This window comes from Carettochelys insculpta, chromosome 21 (assembly GCF_033958435.1).
Source record: "Carettochelys insculpta isolate YL-2023 chromosome 21, ASM3395843v1, whole genome shotgun sequence".
Taxonomy (NCBI): Eukaryota; Metazoa; Chordata; order Testudines; family Carettochelyidae; genus Carettochelys; species Carettochelys insculpta.
The window spans coordinates 6949054-6970931 of NC_134157.1; the positions used below are offsets into that span (position 1 = coordinate 6949054).

Below are 21878 nucleotides of genomic sequence, written 5' to 3' on the forward strand. Positions count from 1 at the left end.
CCACTAGACCTCTCCCCCAGCACACCCACAGGTGGGTAGGGAAGGGTCTGGCCAGCAGCTGAACCCACCAGTAGGGGTAGGAGGGGAGAGACAGAAAATACAGCCAGATTGGCCTGTTCTATACAGAAAGGAGGGACACTGCCAGGAAGGACTGTCCCTTTAAAGCCAGGGCCTCTGGGCACTCTAGTGCTGGCGGATGTTGAGCTCAGGGAACCCTGATTTCTGGTTGGGTCCTGGCTCAGGTGGTTTCTCTCTTTCAGCTCCACCTGGGGCTGTGCTCCCAGACGATCTGTGCACATGGCCCCACTCCCTCCAGCCCCATCACAGGCTCTCTCTGGTGGCTGGAGATGTGAGGGGAGCCTGCACCCCTATGGGCCAGCAGGGAGCTGTAAAGTGTAAACAGTGTCTGTCATGGGACACATCACAGGGAGCGGCCGTAGGTGTTCAAAGGCCAAGGATGATCTAATGCCTTCCTTTCCTGCTTCCTGGCCTGGCTGCAGAGAACTCCCAGCTCCGTGTCTTCTGAAACCCCCCTGGGAATCCAACCGTCTCTCCCTCCCTTGGCTTTTTTCAACACCCATTTATCAGTTTTATCGTCTTTTTAGGAAATCCCATCGGAGCAGTGGCCCCATTTAGAAAGAATCCTCGTGGGCAGGCCTTGGTGGCATCATTACCTAGGTCAGAAGTGCAGCTCCCCGCCCCCTGCCCCACACACAAACTCTGACTTATGCAGTGAGTCTGATGTGGTTTTGCCTTTACCCTCGTCGGTTCCATCAGTTCCTTGTCATGCGTGTGACAGCAGTTTCCCTGGGTAATGCCTCAGTTGGGAGATGATCGTGTGGTTGCAGCGTGGGACAGTTCATTCGCATGCATCTGATCAGTCTCTTCTAGACATTCTCTAATTACCTGACAATGTCCTTTCTGCTTATAGGCTTTCACTTACGATCCAAAAGATAATGGTGCACTTTCTCACTCTTTGCTCTATCTTACTCTGTGCCCCCCACTTTTCTTAATGGGAATGTTTAATAAATGTCTGGAAGACAACGTACTGCGGATGGCGGTGACTCAAGTCACCTTGTTATGTAGGTGGTTGGTTGTGTGTTTGGGGAAATGGACAAAATCCCAAACAACAGAGTGTGATGTATGGCTCTATTTATACCCTTACTTCTGTAAAGGGTTTGCAGAAGGTGTTTTTACTACAGTGTCGTGTTAAATGCCAAGTCTGCTGAAGCCATCCTTGTCCTCCCCAAGGAGGGATTTGGAGAGTTAGTCATATCATGTGGGCCAGGCATCTGCTGTCTGACACTGACAGAGATTGGAAGGGGATGAAATAGCAGGGGTTTAAGTTAACAGGGTTTTGTCTGATAAGTACCAGCTGGAGTGAGGAAAGCTGGTAGAGCTGTTAGGTGTAAAGGGAGCATTCTTCAGTTTTTTGGGGTCCAGAAAGGAGGGCTTCTAATAAATTGGAAAAGGACTTGCAAAAATGAATTGATTTTTAAAAGGTAATTAGAGTGAAGTCAGGGGTTTGTTATTGTAGCAGCTCTTAAGAGACCCCAGCTGAAGTTGGAGCACCATGGTGCTAGGAGCTGTACATTCACATATTTAGAGACAGCCCCTGCCAAAGACACCTGCTGTCCAAGTAGACAAGCCTGACAAAGGATGGGAAAGGCAACAGAAGTAAAGAGTTTACACAGCAACTGGGAGGGGCTCATAGCGCTAGAATCCAGGTTTCCTAAGACCCAGTCACAGCTGTGAGTCACTAGAGCAGGGTGCTGGCTTTGGTTTAGGCATTCCTCCAGAGTATTAGCAGCTCAACACCAACAGCATGGGACAGGTGCGTGAGAATCAGGCCATGAAACTGACCTGTTTTGTCTCTTCATCCAACTCAGGGGTCTGCGACCTGTGGCTCTGGAGCTGCATGCAGTTCTTTAAGGATCTCTTTGTGACAATCAGCCCTATAACTGCAAAGTTAAAAAAAAATCCTGATTGTTTTTGATGAATGGTGAACGCCTTAAAGCGCAACAGTGAACAACTCATATCTAAATAGCAAGCAATGTGTGGTCTCAAAACATTGGCTAACTCCCCCTTTAATATGTGCAGCACATTGTGGGATACAATCTGTGTTTTGGTCTTGTTGCTAATAAAGTCTTGATTTTGAAAAGGAAAAGGAAGCTTGTAGAATTCTTGCTATGAAGGGCAATGTGCATTTTAAAAAAGAAAAGTGAAATTAAATGTGAAGTAAAATTGACATAACTAAAGCGGGTTCAGTAGTGATAGTCAGGAAGACAGCGGTACAAACACACATGTAAAGTGCGAGGAAATAGAACATGCAAAAAGTTTGTGAACATTCTGCAGTAAACATGTATCACATTACAAATCATTGTGTGCGCTGTTCTTAAAATAGAGGTTACCAAAAGTATGATTTGACGTCATTTATTAAGGACTGTCTCGTATTCACATGCATTACGGCTCTTGAATTATTGAGGTTTTTTTTTTTTACTGAATTCAAAAAAAAAATGGCTCCTCTTCCTATTTTGGTTGCTGAGTCCGTCCTAACTTGAACAAAAAGCAAAAAGTAAACAGCCATCAGGAATAGATTCAAAGGAAATTAGACTTTTAAAACATGATTTCATCTTGACTACTCTAGGGCCCAATCCCAGCATTTGTTCCATGGGAATGGGCTTGTGCACCCTTGCCCATGGGGCTCATATCATAGTATCAGTCCTCTGAGGTGGTAGGAGCTGCAGTGAGGAGTTCCCATAGTGCTTGGGTATTAATAGTAATAGAGGGAAAGCCCTGCTAGTCTATATACTATGAATACAAAAAAGCACTCCAGTAGCACTTTAAAGACTAACAAAATAATTTATTAGGTGATGAGCTTTCATGGGACAGACTTACTTCTTCAGCCCATAGCTGTACCAGAACAGACTCAATTTTTAAGGCACAGAGAACCAAAAACAGTAATCAAGTTTGACAAATCAGAAAAATATTATCAAGGTGAGCAAATCAGAGAGTAGAGGGGCAGAAGCAGGAGGTAGTCAAGAATTAGATTAAACCAAGAATGCAGAAGAGCCCCTATAATGACCTAAAAATTTCCCATCACGGTTCAAACCACGTGTTAATGTGATGAATTTGAATATGAAAGAGAGATCAGCAGCCTCTCTTTTCAAACTGTTGTGAAAATTCCTCTTCAGTAAGACACAAACCTTCAGGTCATTAACAGAATGGCCCACTCCATTAAAATGCTGGCTGATCGGTTTGTGGATCAGGAGTGTTTTCATGTCTGTTTTGTGCCCATTAATTCTTTGTCTAAGAGAGTTTGAAGTCTGTCCAGTATACAAAGCATCTGGGCATTGTTGGCACATGATGGCATATATGATGCTAGTTGAGGAACATGAGAATGTGCCCGTGATTCTGTGAATAACCTGGTTAGGTCCAGTGATGGTATCTCCAGAATAGATATGTGGACAAAGCTGGCAACGGGCCTTGTTGCAAGGAAAAGTTCCAGGACTGCTGTTCCTGTGGTATAGACTATGGTTGTTGGTGAGAATCCTCATAAGGTTGGGAGGATGTCTGTAGGGGAGAGCAGGCCTGTCACCTAGGGTCTTCTGGAGTGTGGCATTCCGATTAAGGATAGGTTGTATGTCTTTAATAATGTGTTGCAGTGGTTTGAGTTGGGGGCTGTAGGTGATGACCAGTGGTGTTCTGTTCTTGGCTTTTTTGGGCCTATCTTGAAATAGCTGGTCTCTGGGTATTCGTCTGGTCCTGCCGATTTTTTTTTTTTTATTTATTTCTCATGGTGGGTAATTCAGGTTTATGAATATTTGGTAAAGATCTTGTAGTTTTCAGTCTCTGTCAGTAGCATCAGAGCAAATGCGATTGTACCTAAGGGCTTGACTGTAAACAATGATCTAGTTATGTGTGCAGGATGGAAGCTAGAAGCATGTTGGTAAGTATAGCGATCAGTGGGTTTCCGGTAAAGTGTGGTACTGATAAGGCCATCCTTGATTTGTAGTGTAGTGTCCAGGAAATGCATCTCTCACGTGGAGTAGTTGAGGCGTAAGTTGATAATGGGGTGCAGATTGTTAAAGTCTCTGTGGAATTCTTCTAGAGTCCAAATCATAAAGATGTCACCAATGTATCGTAAGTAGAAGAGGCGTAATAGGGGACGAGAGCTGAGGAATCATTGTTCCAGGTCAGCCATAAATGTATTAGAATATTGTGGGGACATGCGGATGCCCATAGCAGTTCAACAAATCTGGAGGTATAAATTGTCCCCAAATCGGAAGTAATCGTTGGTGATAACAAAGTTACAGAGGTCAAACACCAGATTGGCTGTGGTGACGTCAGCGATGGTATTCCTGATTGCTTATAAACCGTCTTCGTGTGGAATATTAGTGTGCAGAGCCTCTGCATCCATGGTGGCAAGGATGGTGTTGTCAGGAACTTTTCCAATGTTTTGTAATTTCCTCAGGAAGCTGGTGGTATCTCGTTGATAGCTGGGAGTGTTGGTGACATAGGGTTTGAGGAGGGAGTCCAAGTAACTAGATAGTCCAATGGTGAGGGTGCCAATACCTGAAATAATAGGGCGTCCGCAGTTTCCAGGTTTGTGGATTTTGGGAAGTAATAATTAATAATAAGTAATAATTAATTAGTTAATAACAATAAGTTAATTAATAATCACTATCGGATGCAGTCCCTGAAGTGCTTTGTATAAGCTCTTCTGGTTTTACAAACCAAGGTACTTAGTCCTGCAATTGTTATTGCAGTGAGTAATCGCTTCAGTTGCACTGCTCATAAGAGTCAGGAATGTGTGAGCAGAGCATGGATGACGGTCCTTGGGTACTCTTTCTTCAGGGGTCTATTTCCTCACCTTTGAAATGCAGTCAGCTCTGAGGTGGAGCATAAGGGACATTTAAAGTAGGAAATAAAGAACAGTAGTACATCCTGGTGAAAATACAGGTGAGATAAAGGGAGCCCAAGCTTACTCAGATTGGTGTCATCCCTGTGCTCCTGCAAAAGAGTGCCAGGGGACCTCAGGGCCCCTTTGATGTATCAGAAGACTGTACAGACATGTAGTAAGAGAGAGATCCGGCTGGAAGGAGAGGAGATACTAAGCAGTCAAGACAAAATCATTACCCCGATTGTATAGATGCAGGGAGATGAAGCCCTGAGATTAAATAACTTTCCTAAAGACACAGGAAGTATGTGTCAGAGCTGGGATTTAAAACCAGACCTGCCACTTCCACAGTCCCCTCCATCTTTTCTGGTTATAATGCCATTACCATGATCATTGGGGCAGGATGAGGACTACGTGGTAGCTGTTTTCCCCAAGCTTTAAGCATTGACATGTTTGTTTCTTTTTGATAAAACTTTCCAGGCCTTCAGGGGAGCCCTGATGAGCTCATACTGGTGCTCAGGGAAAGGAGACGTTATCGAGGATTGGTGCAGGTGTGACCTCAATGCCTTCGATGAGAATGGACTCCCAAACTGCAGTCCTCTCCCGCAGCCTGTGTATGTATTTCTCGTGAATGGCGTCTGTGGTGTGGTGTGGTGAGCATGATGTCAGTCCCCTTCTGAGTTACATGGCTTTACCCACAGTTGACTCCTGGCTCCTGGATTCAAACCCAAGTCCTAAGTCCAGTGCATCTTGCCATGTAACCAAGTCCTTTCAGATATCCTGATGCTGGCTGTGGCCCTGGGAGGTTTGTGTTTTGTTTTCAGTCATGGCTGGCAGAATGGGCTTTAAAATGGTAAAAGAAATGGAACTGCAACACACTTCATTGTGGCGTGTCAGAGCGGGAACAAAGCAGGAGCGAACTGATGGGGAATTAGCTGATACAGCAGGAAGAGAGACTGGCTCCAGTTCTCCACGAGGAAGAGAGCTTCATTTTAGCAAGTCAGTATCCCCAGCCTGCATTGATTGCCCAGCCTGAATTCAGCAGCTGCACTTTTACTCTTGGAGCCCAGACAGTAGCCTTAGGGCACCTTGTGTTGTCACAGAGTGCCATGCAAAGGATGTACAATTCTGATCTGGGGGCATTTCATACACCTCTGTTGCGTTGGTGTCAGTGAAGATGGTGGTGTAATCGGTCCTGCCATGATTGCAGGCGACTGGACTAGACAGCGTCCCACAGTCTCTTAAATGCCTGTGATTCTAGGCAAATAAGAACCACCAGACTAAGTCAGACCGGAGGGGCATCTAGCCCAGTATCTTGTCTTCTAGCCGTGGCCAATGTCAGGTGCCCCAGAGGGAATGAACAGCACAGACAAGCACCAAGTGACCCAGTGATCCCTGCCACTCCCAGTCTCTGATGACCAGAGGCTTGGGCCATCAGCCCTGCCCATCCTTGATAGTAGCTGTTGATGAACCTCTCCTCCGTGAACTTACCGACTTCTTTTTTGAGCCCATTTATAGTCTTGGCCTTCGCAACATCAACAAAGAATCGGACCCTCTCTCTGAACCTCATACAAATACTCCCACACACCACAACTCTCACATCTTACCTGTACATCTCTCTGTTTTGCTCACTCATGCTCATACTCGGTCAAGCACACACCCATGCACACTCCTGGGCATGCTCCCCCTCACTCTTGCAGTCCTTCGCTCCCATTCATGCACATTCTGGGCTAGAGTCTCTCCCCTTCTACCCAATCCATTTGAAATCAGCCGGTTGCAGGGAGATTCAGAGGGAACCTTTGACTTCCCTGCTGTCCTCTTTCACTCAGGCTGGTGGACGTCCATTCTCCATAGGGTCACTGAGCCAAATTTCCTCTGGGCTCTGATCTAGTAGTAGTAGTTCTGTGGATGCTAACTGAGAATGGGGAGAGCCCTCCAGGTGGGATGAGTTGAGGCACCCTGACTCCACAATAGAAATGCTAGCACAGAGATGCTGATTCAGAAGGAGTTGCAAGGCCAAGGTTAATCAGGGGACAGGCTCTGACTCCACCTGGCAGACATCCAGCTGAAAGTTTCCTTTCTTGTGTTTTCCTCTCTCCCCTTCCTACCATCCGCTTGTGTCTCCTGTTCATGAACAACCTTGCTTTCCTTAGCATGCAAGCTGATCTGCTGGAGCTCTGCTTTGTTTGTGCCCTGCCCAGGTTGCGCTTGTCTCCCAGCGTAGAGCCCTCCAGCACGGTGGTCTCTCTGGAGTGGTTGGATGTCCAGCCTGCAATTGGGACAAAGGTCTCAGACTACATCCTGCAGCACAAGAAAGTTGATGAGTACACGGACACTGACCTCTACACAGGTAGGTGAGGACAAGGAAGTTTCACAGCAATGTAACTGATTCTGTGCCTTGGACTCCTGACTGCAGATGGGTGTGATCTCCATCCTCAGGATTTTGTCATCTTTGGACAGAATGGTGTGTAGTGCAGACACTGTCTGGAGCACAGAGTCAAACCTCCTTCATTGGGAGTGGCTGGTAAGGGTCTTGGTAGTTTCTGTTACTTGGAAGAGTGTTGGGCAACTGCAGACAAGTTACTGCATTTCAGAATTACCTTCCGTTGTAATCACTGGGCAACCCACACAAAACTAAAAGACATCAGCTAGAGCTGTGCAAAGTTTCTATAGCTGTAAATACCGAACCTGGACCCAGTCCCCTGAGGCTCGTTTTGGCTGAGACTCAGACTATGATTCAGGGGCCTGTGGGTCGGGAGAAAGGATGTGAAACTTGTTGATGGGTCTGAATGAGTAATTAGTAATGATGTATTCTGAAATATATCCTCAAAGGTGTTGAAAGCTGCAGCGCTAGTGCTGCTTGGTGAGAAACCCAGGCAGAGTTCCTTCTATTGCAGTTAATGAAGGGTTTCAAGTTTATTTAATCATGAAAGTGAAAAGCCATGGTGCATGCGAGCGTTTCTCTCCGTCGCAGGCTTTCCCTGAAACGTTGCATTGCAAATCTCACAGGCCAGGGGTGTACATGTGGAGGGGGCTGTTTATATTTGTTTTTCCAGTGATGTCTACTTCTCCATCCCATGCTTATCGTACGACTGTCGTCTGAGCACCTCCAGGAGGCTACCCTTGTCAGTGTGATCCAGGGCTAGGCACCACCACTGTAAGTCGCACTAGACCAGGGGTGGTCAATCAGTGAGAGACTAAGCTGTGGACAGAGTGCAAAGGTCCATGTGCAAAGAGTGCAAAGAGCCATGCATTATATACTTATTTTTGTCTTATCTATCAATACTATAGATATAATATAGAGAGACAGCTAGATAAAAATGAATTATTAAATTAATTAATATATATAATGCCCTCCCCCTCCCCCAGAGCTAGGCACCCCCAGGCTCCCACTCAGACTCGATACTGGCAATTTGCCTGAGCCGCAGCTGCTACGCACTTGTTCCACCAAGCACTGGGGCTTGGGAGGTGCGGGTTGGCCATCCCTGCACCAGACCATGCTCTGTAGACATGCAAGGAACGGGGCTGGCTGGTGGGCATCACTCTGAAAGGCTCCCAGTTGGATTGAGTTTCTCCGTGACACCTGAAGAGAGATGCCCACTGCACTTGCGCTGGTCACTGTAGACCGCTAGAGGCCAGCTGGTTCTGAGACAGTTACTTCACAACTGCTTCTGCTTTGGCACAGGCGCAGCGCCCTCAGAACACTCATGTGCCCCTGTCAGACCCTGCCCCTGTCACTGTTAGACACGGCTCCACCTTTGGCACACCTTTGCATTCCAGTGGGCAGGACCTGTGTGAGGGTATGCCAAGCCACAGGCTACTGACTGCAGAGGGGCTTCTTCAGAAACCATTCCCTTTCCCCTGTGTGGCCTGGTCCCTTTAGCAGAGACTGGTCCAGTGGCTTTTCAGAGCAGGGCTGGGAGCTGGCCCACACACCACAGGGGTGGAGGTAATGTTCCCCTGGCTGCAATGGGTAGAAGACACCTGGTCATGACTGTGGGAGGATGAGAGTCACAGGAACCTGGGATTCTGAATGTGTGATGATTCCATCAGAAACACCCCCTCACTGTCATCCTTCAGCACCAAACGCTGCTCTCGGCTGGACGGGGCAATCCCTATTAGTGGCTGGTGGATATCGGGGGTAGGAGAAGGTTGTTCATTCTGTAATTTTATGAGAACCTATGGGCCAGACTCTCTTCCAGTGTAAACTGGCACAAGCAATGAAGCTGCAACAGATTATATCAGCAGAATTTTGGTCCCTTTTGTTCTTCTGTTAGATTTCTCTCTCTCTCTCTCTCTCTCTGCCTCAGATTTGTATGACCCTCATTACTAAGTGTCTGTCCTGCAGAGGCTAGGTTTTCATTGTCACAGGATGGATGAGCAGTAACAGAGAGATAGCCGTGTTAGTCTGTATTCTATCAAAACAGGAAAGATGAGTGCATTCTTCTGAGGTCACTGATCACGTGAGAGCCTTCACTGTGGGCTCTCGAACTGGTGCCCTTCCCTTCAGGCCTGTCCTAATGTAAGTTTCCCTCCCGGCTTATCACTAACTTCCATTTCCAAAACTACCCCGTGCAGCTGGAGCTCCTGACATATGGTTCTAGTTTCCAAGCATGGCAGGTTTGTTCTTTGCCTTGAAGGGGGAACCTCTAGTGATGGAAAAGGGAAGCAACTGGCTAAAGGAAATGCTGTGTGGTGGATGAAGATTCCAGATTGCTTGCACATTCATCAGGTGAGGCAACACCAAAAACAGGGGGCTTCTCCTTTGATGTGTCTGGAACTGCACGTGGCAGCTACAGCAGGAAATACAGATGATGATGATGATGATGATGATGGTGATTACTGCCATGTGTTTGACACGTGAAAAAAATCACTCCCAAGAACTGTATGATGCTCGCTCCGCTCCTGGACATTGTGCTAATTCTGAACACACAGTAAACCAAAACAACAAGCAATCCACGCAAACTACACTCACATTGAAACAAAAATGGAGCAAAGCGCAGAGTTCTCACTTTTCTCAGTTGTTTGTAAGCAGATGTTCTCTCCTTCTTTCTCAAGCCCTCTCCAGGCCTGTGGGATACTAAGTTTGGATGCCTTGACTTTTCGTCATCTAACTGGAGGCACCAGGGGGCCTGGTTATATAAATAGTGTGTGTACATGTATGTAATTAGAGATACATATCTCCTAGGACTGGAAGGGACCTCAGGAGGTCATCTAGTCCAGTCCCCTGCCCTCTTGGCAGGGCCAAGCACCCTCCCTGACATCTGTTTGCCCCGATCCCTAAATGGCCTTCTCAAGGACTGAATTCACAATCCTGGGTTTAGTGGGCCAATGCTCAAACCACTGAGCTGTCCCTCCCCCCCAAAAGGTGCTGAGTAGCTGCAGCTCGTGCTGCCTACATTTGGACTCATAAGTGAGCAGCTCATCAGAGAATGACCCCCTGGGAATCTCCCATCTAGTGTCTCTCTTTCTCTTGCTTTCTTATACTGCTGCCCATCACCACAGGCTCTGAGTGGCTGTCACACTGAATCCGTAGCAAACACCTAAAACCGGGAAACCTCTGGAAAATCTGTGCCTCTGTTTTGGACCAACTGAGATTTCTCCACTTCTTTTGCTGTCACTAGGGCAGCTGCCTCCCATCTCCCTCCACTGCCCCCAACCCCCACCCCAAGGAGACTACCGAGTTCTTGTAGCAGCATAGTCATCATAACAGCTGTGCTCTCGATGCTGCTGGAGTTCATTCCCAAGATCTCTAGGCCTGGAGTGTGGACAGATAATCTGTATTTTTAAAAGAAAAATTAGAGTTATAGCCTCCTAATATTGTGATTCCTGGCAGTTCCCTCTGCTAGCACTGCAGCAGCCCACCCTCTGGCTGCATGTCAGGGTTTGCCCCTGTATTGCATCTGGCCCTCTGCCTGTCCCCCAAGTCTCCAGTGTCTAATCCCAACAAAACCCTTGGCCTCCTCTTCTGCTGGCAAGCCAAAGATGAAGCCCTTTCCCTAAGCCAAAAATAATTGTATCCTCTTCTTCATCCAGGGTCTGGGAGCCAGTCCCACACTCTCCTTGTCTCGGCGTGCAGCACAGAAGGGAGGAAAGGCCTTTTGGGGAATACCTGCCCATCCAACTCTCTGGCTACATCCATTTTAAAGGCATATTCTGGGTGCTTATTAAAACACAGCCCTCCAAACATCTGATGTAAACAGGGCTGTTCCCGAGACGAATTTACATCTCTTGCAATACCACGCAGCGGGAGAGCGCGATTTCTCACTCCACAGCCGGAAAAGGAGATGGAGATGTTAATTACAGTTTGTGGAAATGACTCACACACACACACACACACACCCCCCGGTGCATGACAGCTTGTAAGCGAGCAATGCTTGTAGTTTGAAGGGAGCACACGCGTGGCTGTGTGCACACTGGCTGGGCCGCTGGCAGATTATGTCATCAACGAAGCAGGCTCTGAACTTCAGAAAAAAAAAAAGAGAGAGAGAAAATGTGTTTTACAGAGCAAGGTACAAACCAAAATGTCTGTGAACATCTGGAACTCGTATTCAGTTTGGAAAATGTTTTCTGTGACTCTGAAACGCCTCTGGAGGAAGGAGTATAAAGTTAAGAACCTCCGAAGGGGGAAGAAGAGTGGAACAGCCAGAACCCCCATGCTACGGCCTTTTCAGTTCTGTATCCTGGGCCCATTTCAGTCCAAATCCCTGTCTGTCGCAGACTGGGGCTCCAGATTATTATTGTTCTTCATGGCTATGACTGTAGCTCATGGATGCCTCAACTGAGCAGGGGTGTTGCCATGCCAGGCACTGCACAGACACATCGTAAGGGAGAGTCCCTGCCCCAGGTGACTTGCCATCTAACTAGGCAAAGTGGGCAAAGGATGGGTGAAAAGGAAAAACATTTTAAAGATGGAGAACTGGAGTTCTGAGAGATTACAGGTGGGATTTTCAAGCCTGGGTCTCATGGAAAGTCAATGAGACATAGGGACATGGGGATGCAGGACTGGAAGGAGCTTCAAATCGAGTCCCCAGTTATTGCAGAGCTTTTCATGGGACAGACCCTCTTCTTCAGATCAATTTCATTTCCAGTACAGACTGACATATATAAGTACAGAGGACCAAAAAGAAAAAATTGCAATAAAAATTCTCAAATCAAATAGGAGAGAAGGAAGAGAGTGAGAGGTGGGGGGGATGTTAATTGTCTTGTCTGAGATAATTACGAGCATCAAAGAAAGGGAAGCAGTGTGTCGAATTCAAATATGTACTCTAACTCAGAAGTCTCACAATCTAATCTGTTGTTAAATTCTCTGTGATCCAAGACATCGATTCTCAGGTTTTTAACAGAATGACTCACTCCATTGAAGTGTTCACTGACTGCCTTATATGTGTGGAGTTTCTTGATGTCTGTTCTATGTCCATGTATTCTTTGGCAAAGGTTGTATTACCCTAAAGAAGGTTCTCCCTATACCGCCAGTACAGGGACAGGAGAGCTGTGGGGTGGCATGGCTGTGCACTTGGCTCTAGCGCTGTTGGCTGGGTCAGGCTGGCTGCTCTGGTGGGTGACGTGAGTCCCCCGGCACAAGAGGTGTGACATGGACCCCAGCAAGATGTCTCTGCCACTTACCCCAAACAGAGCATCTCCTCCCAGGGCTGAGGGACATTCCATCTCCAGGCTGATTCAGTGCTGTGACAACTGACCGGGCACCTCCTTTCACATCTTGTGTAGGCCACAACCACCCAGGAGATAGTAACAGCTGCCAGGCCTAAATCTCTCATATATCCAGGAAGGAAGCTGTGTAGCATGTCCGGGTCGGGTACTGAAGCCTGACTTGCAAATAGCAGCCCTGAAATCTGGTGTGTACACAGAGTAGTTAACAGTCACCATGGCCATGAGCTCAGTTGTTCAAGCCTACAGCCCATTGAAAGGCTCCAGAACTCAGAGACAGTCCTGACCCATCCGGGGTACAATCACACAGGGGAACAAAACAAAACACCACACCAGCAGGTCTCACAGCCCAGGTCAACTGATGTAGGTTCACGGTATGGGGCTAAAAATAGTGCGAACATTCAGGGTTCTGTAGCCTATGAAGGGGGAGGTTGTTGGGCCCCAGGTCCTATCATCCACTCCTCTCTGTTTGGACCTGTAGCATAAGCCCCACAAACCCAGGTCAGTTGACCCAGACTCTGAGAGTCACTGCCATCAGTTTCTTTTTGCTGCTGTAGATCTATCTCCAAACTCGTTTTCTCAGGAGCTTATTTTAGCCTGGGTGAGGGGACTCACCAGATCCCTTGTCCCTCTTCCAGTTCAGGCTTGGGCACTATGACAGCCTAGGGAGTGAGAGGCCTGGCTTTGAATACCCACCTGATATCCCACCCCAATCTGAAGAACCTCAGTAAGGCCCTTTTTGTTCTGTGGAAGCATGACATCTCCCCGCCAGTTAGAGCGATATCCTACATTCCTACTGTAATTCTTTTGGCAGAAGGACCTACGACCTCCGGTCATGACCCATTATGCTAAGTGCTGTACAAAGCACAGAACAAAAATATAGAAACAGAGTTGGAAACCTTTGGATTGTTTTTATAATGGAGTTGGGTGGGTGAGTCCTAAAATCTCCCCTTCCTGCTGCTGCAACCTCCATTCCTCTACAGGACTTTTGATGTGCCACCAACCCTTGAAATCAGCCCCTCGTGCTTCATACAACTTCTGTCCCAGGCCAGTTCAGTGTCTCCAGGCCAGTTCAGTGCTGAGACCGCTGACCAGGGCCTCCTTTCACATCTGTGGCTTTCTCTGTCTGTAGTTGCTGTCCCGGCATCACACAGTTAGTTCTCAGTAACTTGTCTCCTTTGCACAGCGGCTGCTGTGTGCTGAACTTTCCAGAGCTTTTTCGCATTATAGCATCAGTGCATTACGCACCTTCATGCTAAGGAGCTCCAGCCTCTGGAAGATCAAGAGTTCAGCACTGTGATCCCCTCAGAGAAGGAGAAAGGAACAAGCCTTTGGCTGCATGCTCCATGCCTGACACATGGGTCAGAGAGAAGAAAAGCCTCCTTGTTCACCAACCCTTGTCTAGGAATAAAGGGGATGATTAAATGTAATGTCACACATCCCATCTCCTGTTCACCTCATCAGGGGGAGGAAGTCTGGGTGGATTTTTAGGGCTTTAGATAAAAATAGCCACATTAGTAAAAGCTTTAAAAATAAAATAACTAAATGTACTTGCAATGCTGGCAGACCAGGAGCCAGCTCCTGTTAAGATTGGCAGATCTCTACTCAATACTGACACATGCGTAGCTGGAACCAGTCTGTCCTACCTGTGGGTTAGCAGTGTTAAAGCAAGCGCTTGAATGATAATACTGTCTTCAGTGCTTCGACAGGGTGGAATTCTTGTGATTTCCTGCCTATATTAATCTCAGTTGTAACCTCTGTTCCCCATGTTTAAGGTAACCTTTGAAAGTTTGTATTGGAACTGTTCAATGCCAAACAGAAGAGACACATTATCCACTGTGAAATGCAGGTTTCTGACACAAGGTGTGGTGTCTGGCCTGGTAACAAAGGCCTGTCAACATCTTACAGTCTGGAGGGTGGGGCATTAAAAGGCACCAAAACATTGTTCCAAGTATCAGAGGGTATTTGTGTTAGTCTATAGCCACAAAGACAATGAGAAGTCCTGTTGCACCTTATAGACTAACATATCTTGGAGCAAAAGCGTTCATGAGCAAAGACCCACTTCTTCTAATGCAAAGACATTGTTCACTTCCCTCACACAGACTTGAAAATAAGACTTGCAAGGGAATTCCTGCCATTGGTTGAGTTTGCAACTTGAAGAAGGAGAAGGGAAAGGAATTCTTAAACAAAACCTAACCAATATAAAACCATCACTGGACTATGTACATCATGGTAGTTCCTGGACAGCTCAGCGGAGCTCGAGGCCATATTTGTCCTGCACCTGGGATCAGCATTTCCTTCCCCACCACCAAATCTAAAGAAGGCATGAATGGAGCAATGGCCCACATGCAGGCCCAGGTGCCAGTTCAGTTTAGGGCAGACGTGAGTGCCTAGGACTTTTGCAGGCCCTCTCCACAGCGGTAAATTTCACTTTTTGACATCTAAGCTGTAACGCACGCGCGGGCGTGTGTGTGTGTGTGTGTGTGTGTTTGTTCTCCTGCCTTAACTTTGTTGAACAACAAGAAGTCTTGTGGAACCATACAGACTAACAGATATTTTGGAGCATAAGCATTCGTGGGCAAAGATGCATCTGATGAAGCGAGTCTTTGCCCACTAAAGCTTATGCTCCAAAACATCTGTTAGTCTATAAGGTGTCGCAAGACTTCCTGTTGTTGTCGAAGCTACAGACTAACCGGGCCACCTCTCTGATACTTAACTTTGTTGATAACTCTTATTTTCTTTTCTTACATAAAAATCATTAGCTACATAATTATAGGATTTGCTCCAAGCATGTGTTTTTTGTTTTTTTTTAACTTTAGGATCTATGATGGAACTGATGTAGATAAGTGACTAGTCCTTTGGGACTGGGAGTAACCTGAATATTTCCATGTGACTTGGGGTAAGGGATAATCTGTCACAAAAGCAGCAGCTCACCTAGCTGGCAAGACAGATCAGAGTGCCTGTCTGTAACTCTGTATGAAGGCTCTTACAGGCCCTGAGGTGTTCACAATTGACAGTGGGTTAGTGCAATCTAAATACAGAACCCACACAGCCAGTTTGGGGTCTGGGCCCTGGTTTTTAGAAATCTGCCCTGAGGCTGGTTTTTGTACCCTTGAGCCCTGTGGGGAAGCCTGACAATGCATATGACACTCACTTAGCAGGCCAGAGAGCTGGGACTGCTCTTCTGTCGGGATGTTGCAGGTCACTACTAGCTTGTTGCTGTGTGTTAGCAGATGTGGATGTCGTTGTGTTGCTGAATGTTAGCAGGTGTGGGTGTTGTGTCGCTGGGTGTTGGAGGGAGCAGGAGTTGTTATTGTGTTGCTGTGCACTGGAGGGCAAGAGGGGTGTTGTGGTACTTGGCAAGCCTGGGTATTGTTGTGTTGCTGTGCTAGTGGGCATAGGGTTTGTTGTGTAACTCACTGCCAGGTGTGGGATTCTTGTGTTGCTCTTCATCAGTGAACATGGGGGTTGTTGAGTTATTGTGATAGCAGGTATGGATGTGGTGTTGCTTTGTACTGGCAAGTGTGGGAATTATGTTATTGTGCTAGTGGGTGTGCGTGTTGTGTTATTGTGTGCTGGTGGGTATCGGTGTTATGTTGCTATGCATTGGTGGGCAGGAAAGTTATTTCTGCTGGCAGGCATGCGAGTTGTGTTATTATGTGTTGGCAGGCACTGGGGTCATGTTATTGTCTGTGGGTGTAATATCACTCTATGTTAGCAGATGTGGAGGTTATCGCATTACTGTGTGCTGGCAGGCATGGGTAAGGTGTTCTTGTGCATTGGTGGACATCAAGGCTGTGTTATTGTGTGGTGTGGGTGGTGCGGCTCATTATGTTACTGTGTTCTGGCATGCATGGGAATTGTGGTGTTGTGCAGTGGCAGGCGAGAGAGTTGTTATGTTACTGTGCTGGCGGGTGTGGATGTTGTGTTACTGTGTGTTGTGGGGAATGGGTATTGGGTATTGGGTTGTTGGGTGTTGGTGGGCATGAGGGTTATGTTTCTGTGCTGGTGGGCATTGGAGTTTTCAAAGAATCTTAGGGCTGGAAGGGACCTCAGAATCAACACTAACTACATCATCCCAGCCAGGACTTTGTCAAGCAGAAACTTAAAAACCCCCTAGGAATGAAAATTCCACTACCCATCTCGGTAACACATTCCAGTGCTTCACCACCCTCCTGGTGAAATAGTTCTTCCTAATAGCCAACCTACTCTTCTCCCTCTGTAACTTCAGACCATTGATCCTTGTTCTACCATCAGTGACTACTGAAAGCCACCCTTCAAGAATCATAGAACACTAGAACTGGAAGGGACCTCAAGAGGTCATTGAGTCCAGTTCCCTGCTCTCTTGGAAGGACCAAGCACCATCTAGCCTATCCCCAATAGGTGTCAGTCTAACCTGCTCTTAAAAATCTCCAGTGATGGAGATTCCCCAACCTCCCTAGGTTATTTTTTCTGGTGTTTAACCACCCTGACAGTTAGGAAGTTTTTGCTAATGTCTAATGTAAACCTCCCTTGCTGCAGTTTAAGCCTATTGCTCCTTGTCCTGTCCCCAGAGGCCAAAGAGAGCAATTTTTCTCCCTCCTCCTTGTAAGCCTCTTTAAGGTACTTGAAAACCGCTATCATGTCGCCTCTAAGTCTTCTCTTTTCTAAACTAAACAAGCCCAGTTCTTTCAGTCTTCCCTCATAGCTCATGTTCTCTAGACATTCAGTCATTCTTGCTGCTCTTCTCTGGACCTTCTCCAATTTCTCCCCATGTTTCTTGAACTGTGGTGCCCAGAAATGGAGACAGTGTTCTACTTGAGGACTAATCGGGTCAAAGTAGAGCGGAAGAATGACCTCTCATGTCTGGCTCATGATACTCCTGTTAATGCATCCCAGAATCTGGTTTGCTCTGTTTGCAACAGTATCACACTTGTTAACTCATATTTAGCTTGTGGTCCACTATGACGCCCTAAATCCCTCTCTGCAGTACTCCTTACTGGACAGTCATTCCCCATTCTATATGTATAAAGCTGATTGTTCCATCCTAAGTGGAGTACTTTGCATTTGTCCTTATTAAACTTCATTCTACTTACCTCAGACAATTCCTCCAGTTTCTCCAGATCATTTTGAATTTTGAAGTTGAAGCCTGCTATCAAATCGCCCCTCCTCTTCTCTTCTGCAGACTAAATAAGCCCGGATCCCTCAGCCTCTCGTCACAGGACCAGGTCATGCACTCCAGTCCCCTAATCATTTTCATTGCCCTCCATGGGACCCCCTCCAATGCATCCACATCCTTTCTATATTAGAGGTGAAGAACTGAATGAGTACTCCACATGTGGCCTTACCAGTGAGGAATAGAGACGAAAATAACTTCTCTAGATCTGCTGGAAATGCTCCTCCTAACGTACCTCAATATGCCATTAGCTTTCTTAGCTATGAGGGCACACTATTGACTCATATCCAGCCTTTCATCCATTGTAATCCCCAGGTTCCTTTCTGCTGTATTGCTGCTTAACCAGTCAGTCCCCAACCTGTAACAACGCTGGGGATTCTTCCATCCCAAGTGCAGGACTCTTCACATATCCTTATTGAACTTCGTCAGATTGCTTTTGGCCCAATCCTCCAATTTATCTAGGTCACTCTGGACTTATACCTACCCTACCCTACCCTACTCTACCTGACCCCCTAGCTTAGTGTCATCTGCAAATTTGCCAAGGGTGCAATCCATCCTCCCATCCAGGTCATTAATAAAGATGTTGAACAATATCAGCCCCAAAACTGATTCCTTGTTCACTCCTCTTGAAACCAACTGCCATTGAGCCATTGTGCACTACCCGTTGGGCCCAACAGTCTAGCCAGCTTTATATCCGCTTTACAGTCCATTTATCCAATCCATACCACCTTAACTTATGCAAGAATACTGTGAGAAACTGTATCAAAAGCTTTGCTAAAGTCAAGCTCTATCACATCCACTGACTTCCCCATGTCCACAGAGCCAGTTACCTCATCATAGAAGCTAATCAGATTGGTCAGGCATGACTTGCCCTTGGTGAATCCATCTTGACTGCTCTTGATCACTTTTCCCTCTTCCAAGTGCTTCAAAATGGATTCCTTGAGGCTCCCCTGCATGATTTTTCCGGGAACTGAGGTAAGGCTGACCAGTCTATAGTTCCCTGGGTTGTCTTTCTTCCTTTTTGGTTGCTGTGCATTGGCAGCATAGGGGTTGTTGTGTTACTGTGTGCTGGCCGACATTCTTTCATATCCAGCCTTCCTGAACACTTTGGTTTTGGCTCCTGCCATCCCCTCTGAGCGCCCTCACAGCCCTGGTCGGCCAGCAACCACAAATTTGCCAGCTCCAATGTGTGCATCCTCACATCAGTTCCCAATGTTTGCCAGCTGGGACTCCCACCATGAGAACATCCATCAAGTTAATAGTGTCCTGCCAAAGACAAAGCACATTCCACCAGCATGAGCTTCCTTGCAGCCATGTCCGTACCCTTGCCAGCTAGTGTCCAGCTGTGTGAGCTTCCTCACAACAGTGTCCTGCCAGTGACAAACAGGAAACCAGCTCTAGGAGATTTCTTTGCTCAGAGCAGCTTGCATCTAACAAAGAACAGTGGCTGTCTGCTGCCAACAGACTCTCACTTTCTGTGTTTGCCAGGCCTAACTTGACCTCATTGCAGCAGTTTTCTGCTATGAATACAGGTATGTCTACGTTGCGGTAAAACACGTATGGCTGTTCCCTGTCAACTGGCTTGGGTCTTACAGGGCCTGGACTGCTGGGCTATAAATCTACAATGAGTGTGGGAACATCTCACTGCAAATCCGAAAGCCCTGTAGTCTGTAGGGCTGAGCCAGCAGGGAAGGCTCAGCTGTGGGTGTTTTATTGCAGGGTAGACACACATTCAATGCCCTGCACCACAAGCCTAGCAGAAAACAAGCAGGAAGCCCTTACTTCTGTATCCTCACCTCTGGGCAATGTAAGAAGTCCGCTTTCTGGAACCAAGATGGAAATACTGTAGTCCTGGAACATTCTTTTTCCATGCTGAGTCCAACTGCAGACTCTGTGATTGGTTTAAATGTGTCCCACCCCCTACCCCCATGCCTCAGCCTAGATTATGCAAATGGGGGTTGTGTTCTCTGATCTCATCGTCAAATTAAAAATCACACAGGTTCCAACAGGTCAGGTAACGCTTGTCCTTGAGGGGCTGAGTAAATAGAGGCTGAGGGTACTTCCCCTGTATTATTTCTCTCTTGCTGTTTCCCCTCCGTTAAATGATAGATCACCTCATCCCTGGAGGTTGTGGCTGCGGGGGCGGGGGCAGTGATTGGCAGGGTCAGTACAAGGAACAGGAGTGGCAGATTGAAGTGTGGGCAGCGTACCAAAGGTGAACGGTGCCAACCTCCTGTCATGCTCACATGGAGGCAGAAGACGCTGCGTCAAGCTAAGGCAGAACAAATGGGACCTCTTCAGAAAAGAGCTTCCCTTTTGCACAATGACCATGCCCCGGTGAAGCTCAATAGCCAGCCTGTGGTAATCGCAGGTGGACTCTCCAGACATCAGTAAAGGGGTGAGGAGTGGGGTCTGATGCACATACACTCGTGTATGATGGGTAATGATGCCTTACATCTCTGTAGCTCTGGAGAAGGAGAGATGAAAAGAGGGGGATTGTTCAGTTGAGAAAAGAGACAGCAAAGGAGGGATATGGAAGAGTTCTGTAAAACCATGAATTTTATGGAGAAAGTAACTAGAGAGCTGGTATATATCTCTTCACATAGCACAGGAATTAGGGCTCACCTGGAGAAATTAACAGGCAGCAGATTAGAAGCAATGATAAGAAAGTACCTCATATAACACAGTCTGCCTGTAAAAGTCCCCCCACCTTCCCCAATCCCCCCAAAAAAGGCTTCAAGAAAGTGTTAGATAAGTTCATGCAGGATGGGTCCATCAGTGGCTATTAGCCAGGATGGGCAGAGATGATGTCTATAGCCTCTGCTTGCCAGAAGCTGTGAAAGGGCAACAGGGGCCGGATCACTTGATGATGAGCTGTTCTGTGTATTCCCTCTGGGGAACCTGGCACTGACCACTGTCAGCAGACAGGATACTGGACTAGAAGGAGCTTTGGTCTGATCCAGCGTGGCCGTTCTTATGTTTTTTTTACTTAGCACTTACAGACATTCATAACCCAGTCCCTAGCACTTGGGAGGTGGGGAAGTATTAGCCCTGTTTTACAGACCATGAACTTGTTAATTGCCCCCCCCTCCAACACCCTTGAAGAAGAGCCACACATGTGGATTTGTCTCATCAGCTTGAACTCTGTGAGAAGGGAGTGAAAATCTCCGGTAAGAAGAAACCTCTGTGCTGCTTAGTCTTTAGAGGGGCAAACTTTCTATGCATAAGCAAGAGATCCTCAGGGCTTAGAGTGAGTTAGTCCTAGAGGGGGTATAGAGCTTGTACATTACAGCAGCTTCTGCAGCCTTTAGGAAACTAAGGCTAATGTATTGATTTTGTGTGCGTGTGTGTGTGTGCGTGTGCGCGCTTTAACTCGCCTTTGTGAAATCTAAGAAATTAGAGAAGTCTTCTCCTGTGAGATTTCGCCATATTTTTCTGATGGGCGTGGGCCACCTTTTGTTGAGCAAGAGATACCGTGTCCTGTGGTAAAGTAGTCTTTCACTCCAGGGAATGCACCTCTCCTGACTGCGGGGTTTGTAGTTTCAGTCACTTTCACAGTTACAGAGCAAACCCTTCCATATTGCCTTGTGACACGGGCGAGAGATACCATCCATGAGAGTAGTAACAGAGAGGAAGCCGTGCTAGTCTATACACTATCAAAACAAAAAGCAGAAATCCATGAGACTAGTGCGGGCAGCAGCTCACAAGCATTTCATGAAGTCTAAACATAGGGTGACCAGCGTCCCGTGTTTGGGACGTCAAAAAGGCATCTCTACTTATTTTTTAAAAGGGACCAATTGTCCCGTATTTGGGCCATTCCCCTGCTGGCCAGAGAGCATGTAGGTCACTTCCCTGAACCTCAGGGGAGTGGGAGGGATGTGGGCAGCTGCTGCGTCCCTGCCGCTTCCCTGGGGTTCCAGAGGAGGGTCAGTGGCTGCTGCCTCCCCAGGGTTCCCGGAGAGCTCCCATAGAGTGTTGGCGGCTCTTGCTTCCCCAGGGCCCCTGTAAAGCAGCAGCTGCCACTTCTGTGGAGCTCCCGTAGAGAGATGGAGGCTGCTGCTTCCCCAGGGCCCCATACAGCACTAGCGGCTGCCACTTCCCCAGGGTCCCCATAGAGCAACAGTAGCTGCCACTTCCATGGGACTCCCGTAGAGC

General features: G+C 47.3%; 1 protein-coding gene across 2 annotated transcripts in view; it reads left to right on the top strand.

The window, feature by feature from the left end:
• ASTN2 (astrotactin 2) overlaps window positions 1-21878 on the top strand; it is a 708908-nt gene that overhangs the window by 539470 nt on the left and 147560 nt on the right. For both annotated transcript variants that reach the window (XM_075015031.1, XM_075015030.1), the window contains 2 exons: window positions 5381-5514; window positions 7102-7250. In XM_075015031.1, coding sequence (XP_074871132.1) covers window positions 5381-5514; window positions 7102-7250 — 283 coding nt within the window. The remainder of the gene's footprint in view (window positions 1-5380; window positions 5515-7101; window positions 7251-21878) is intronic.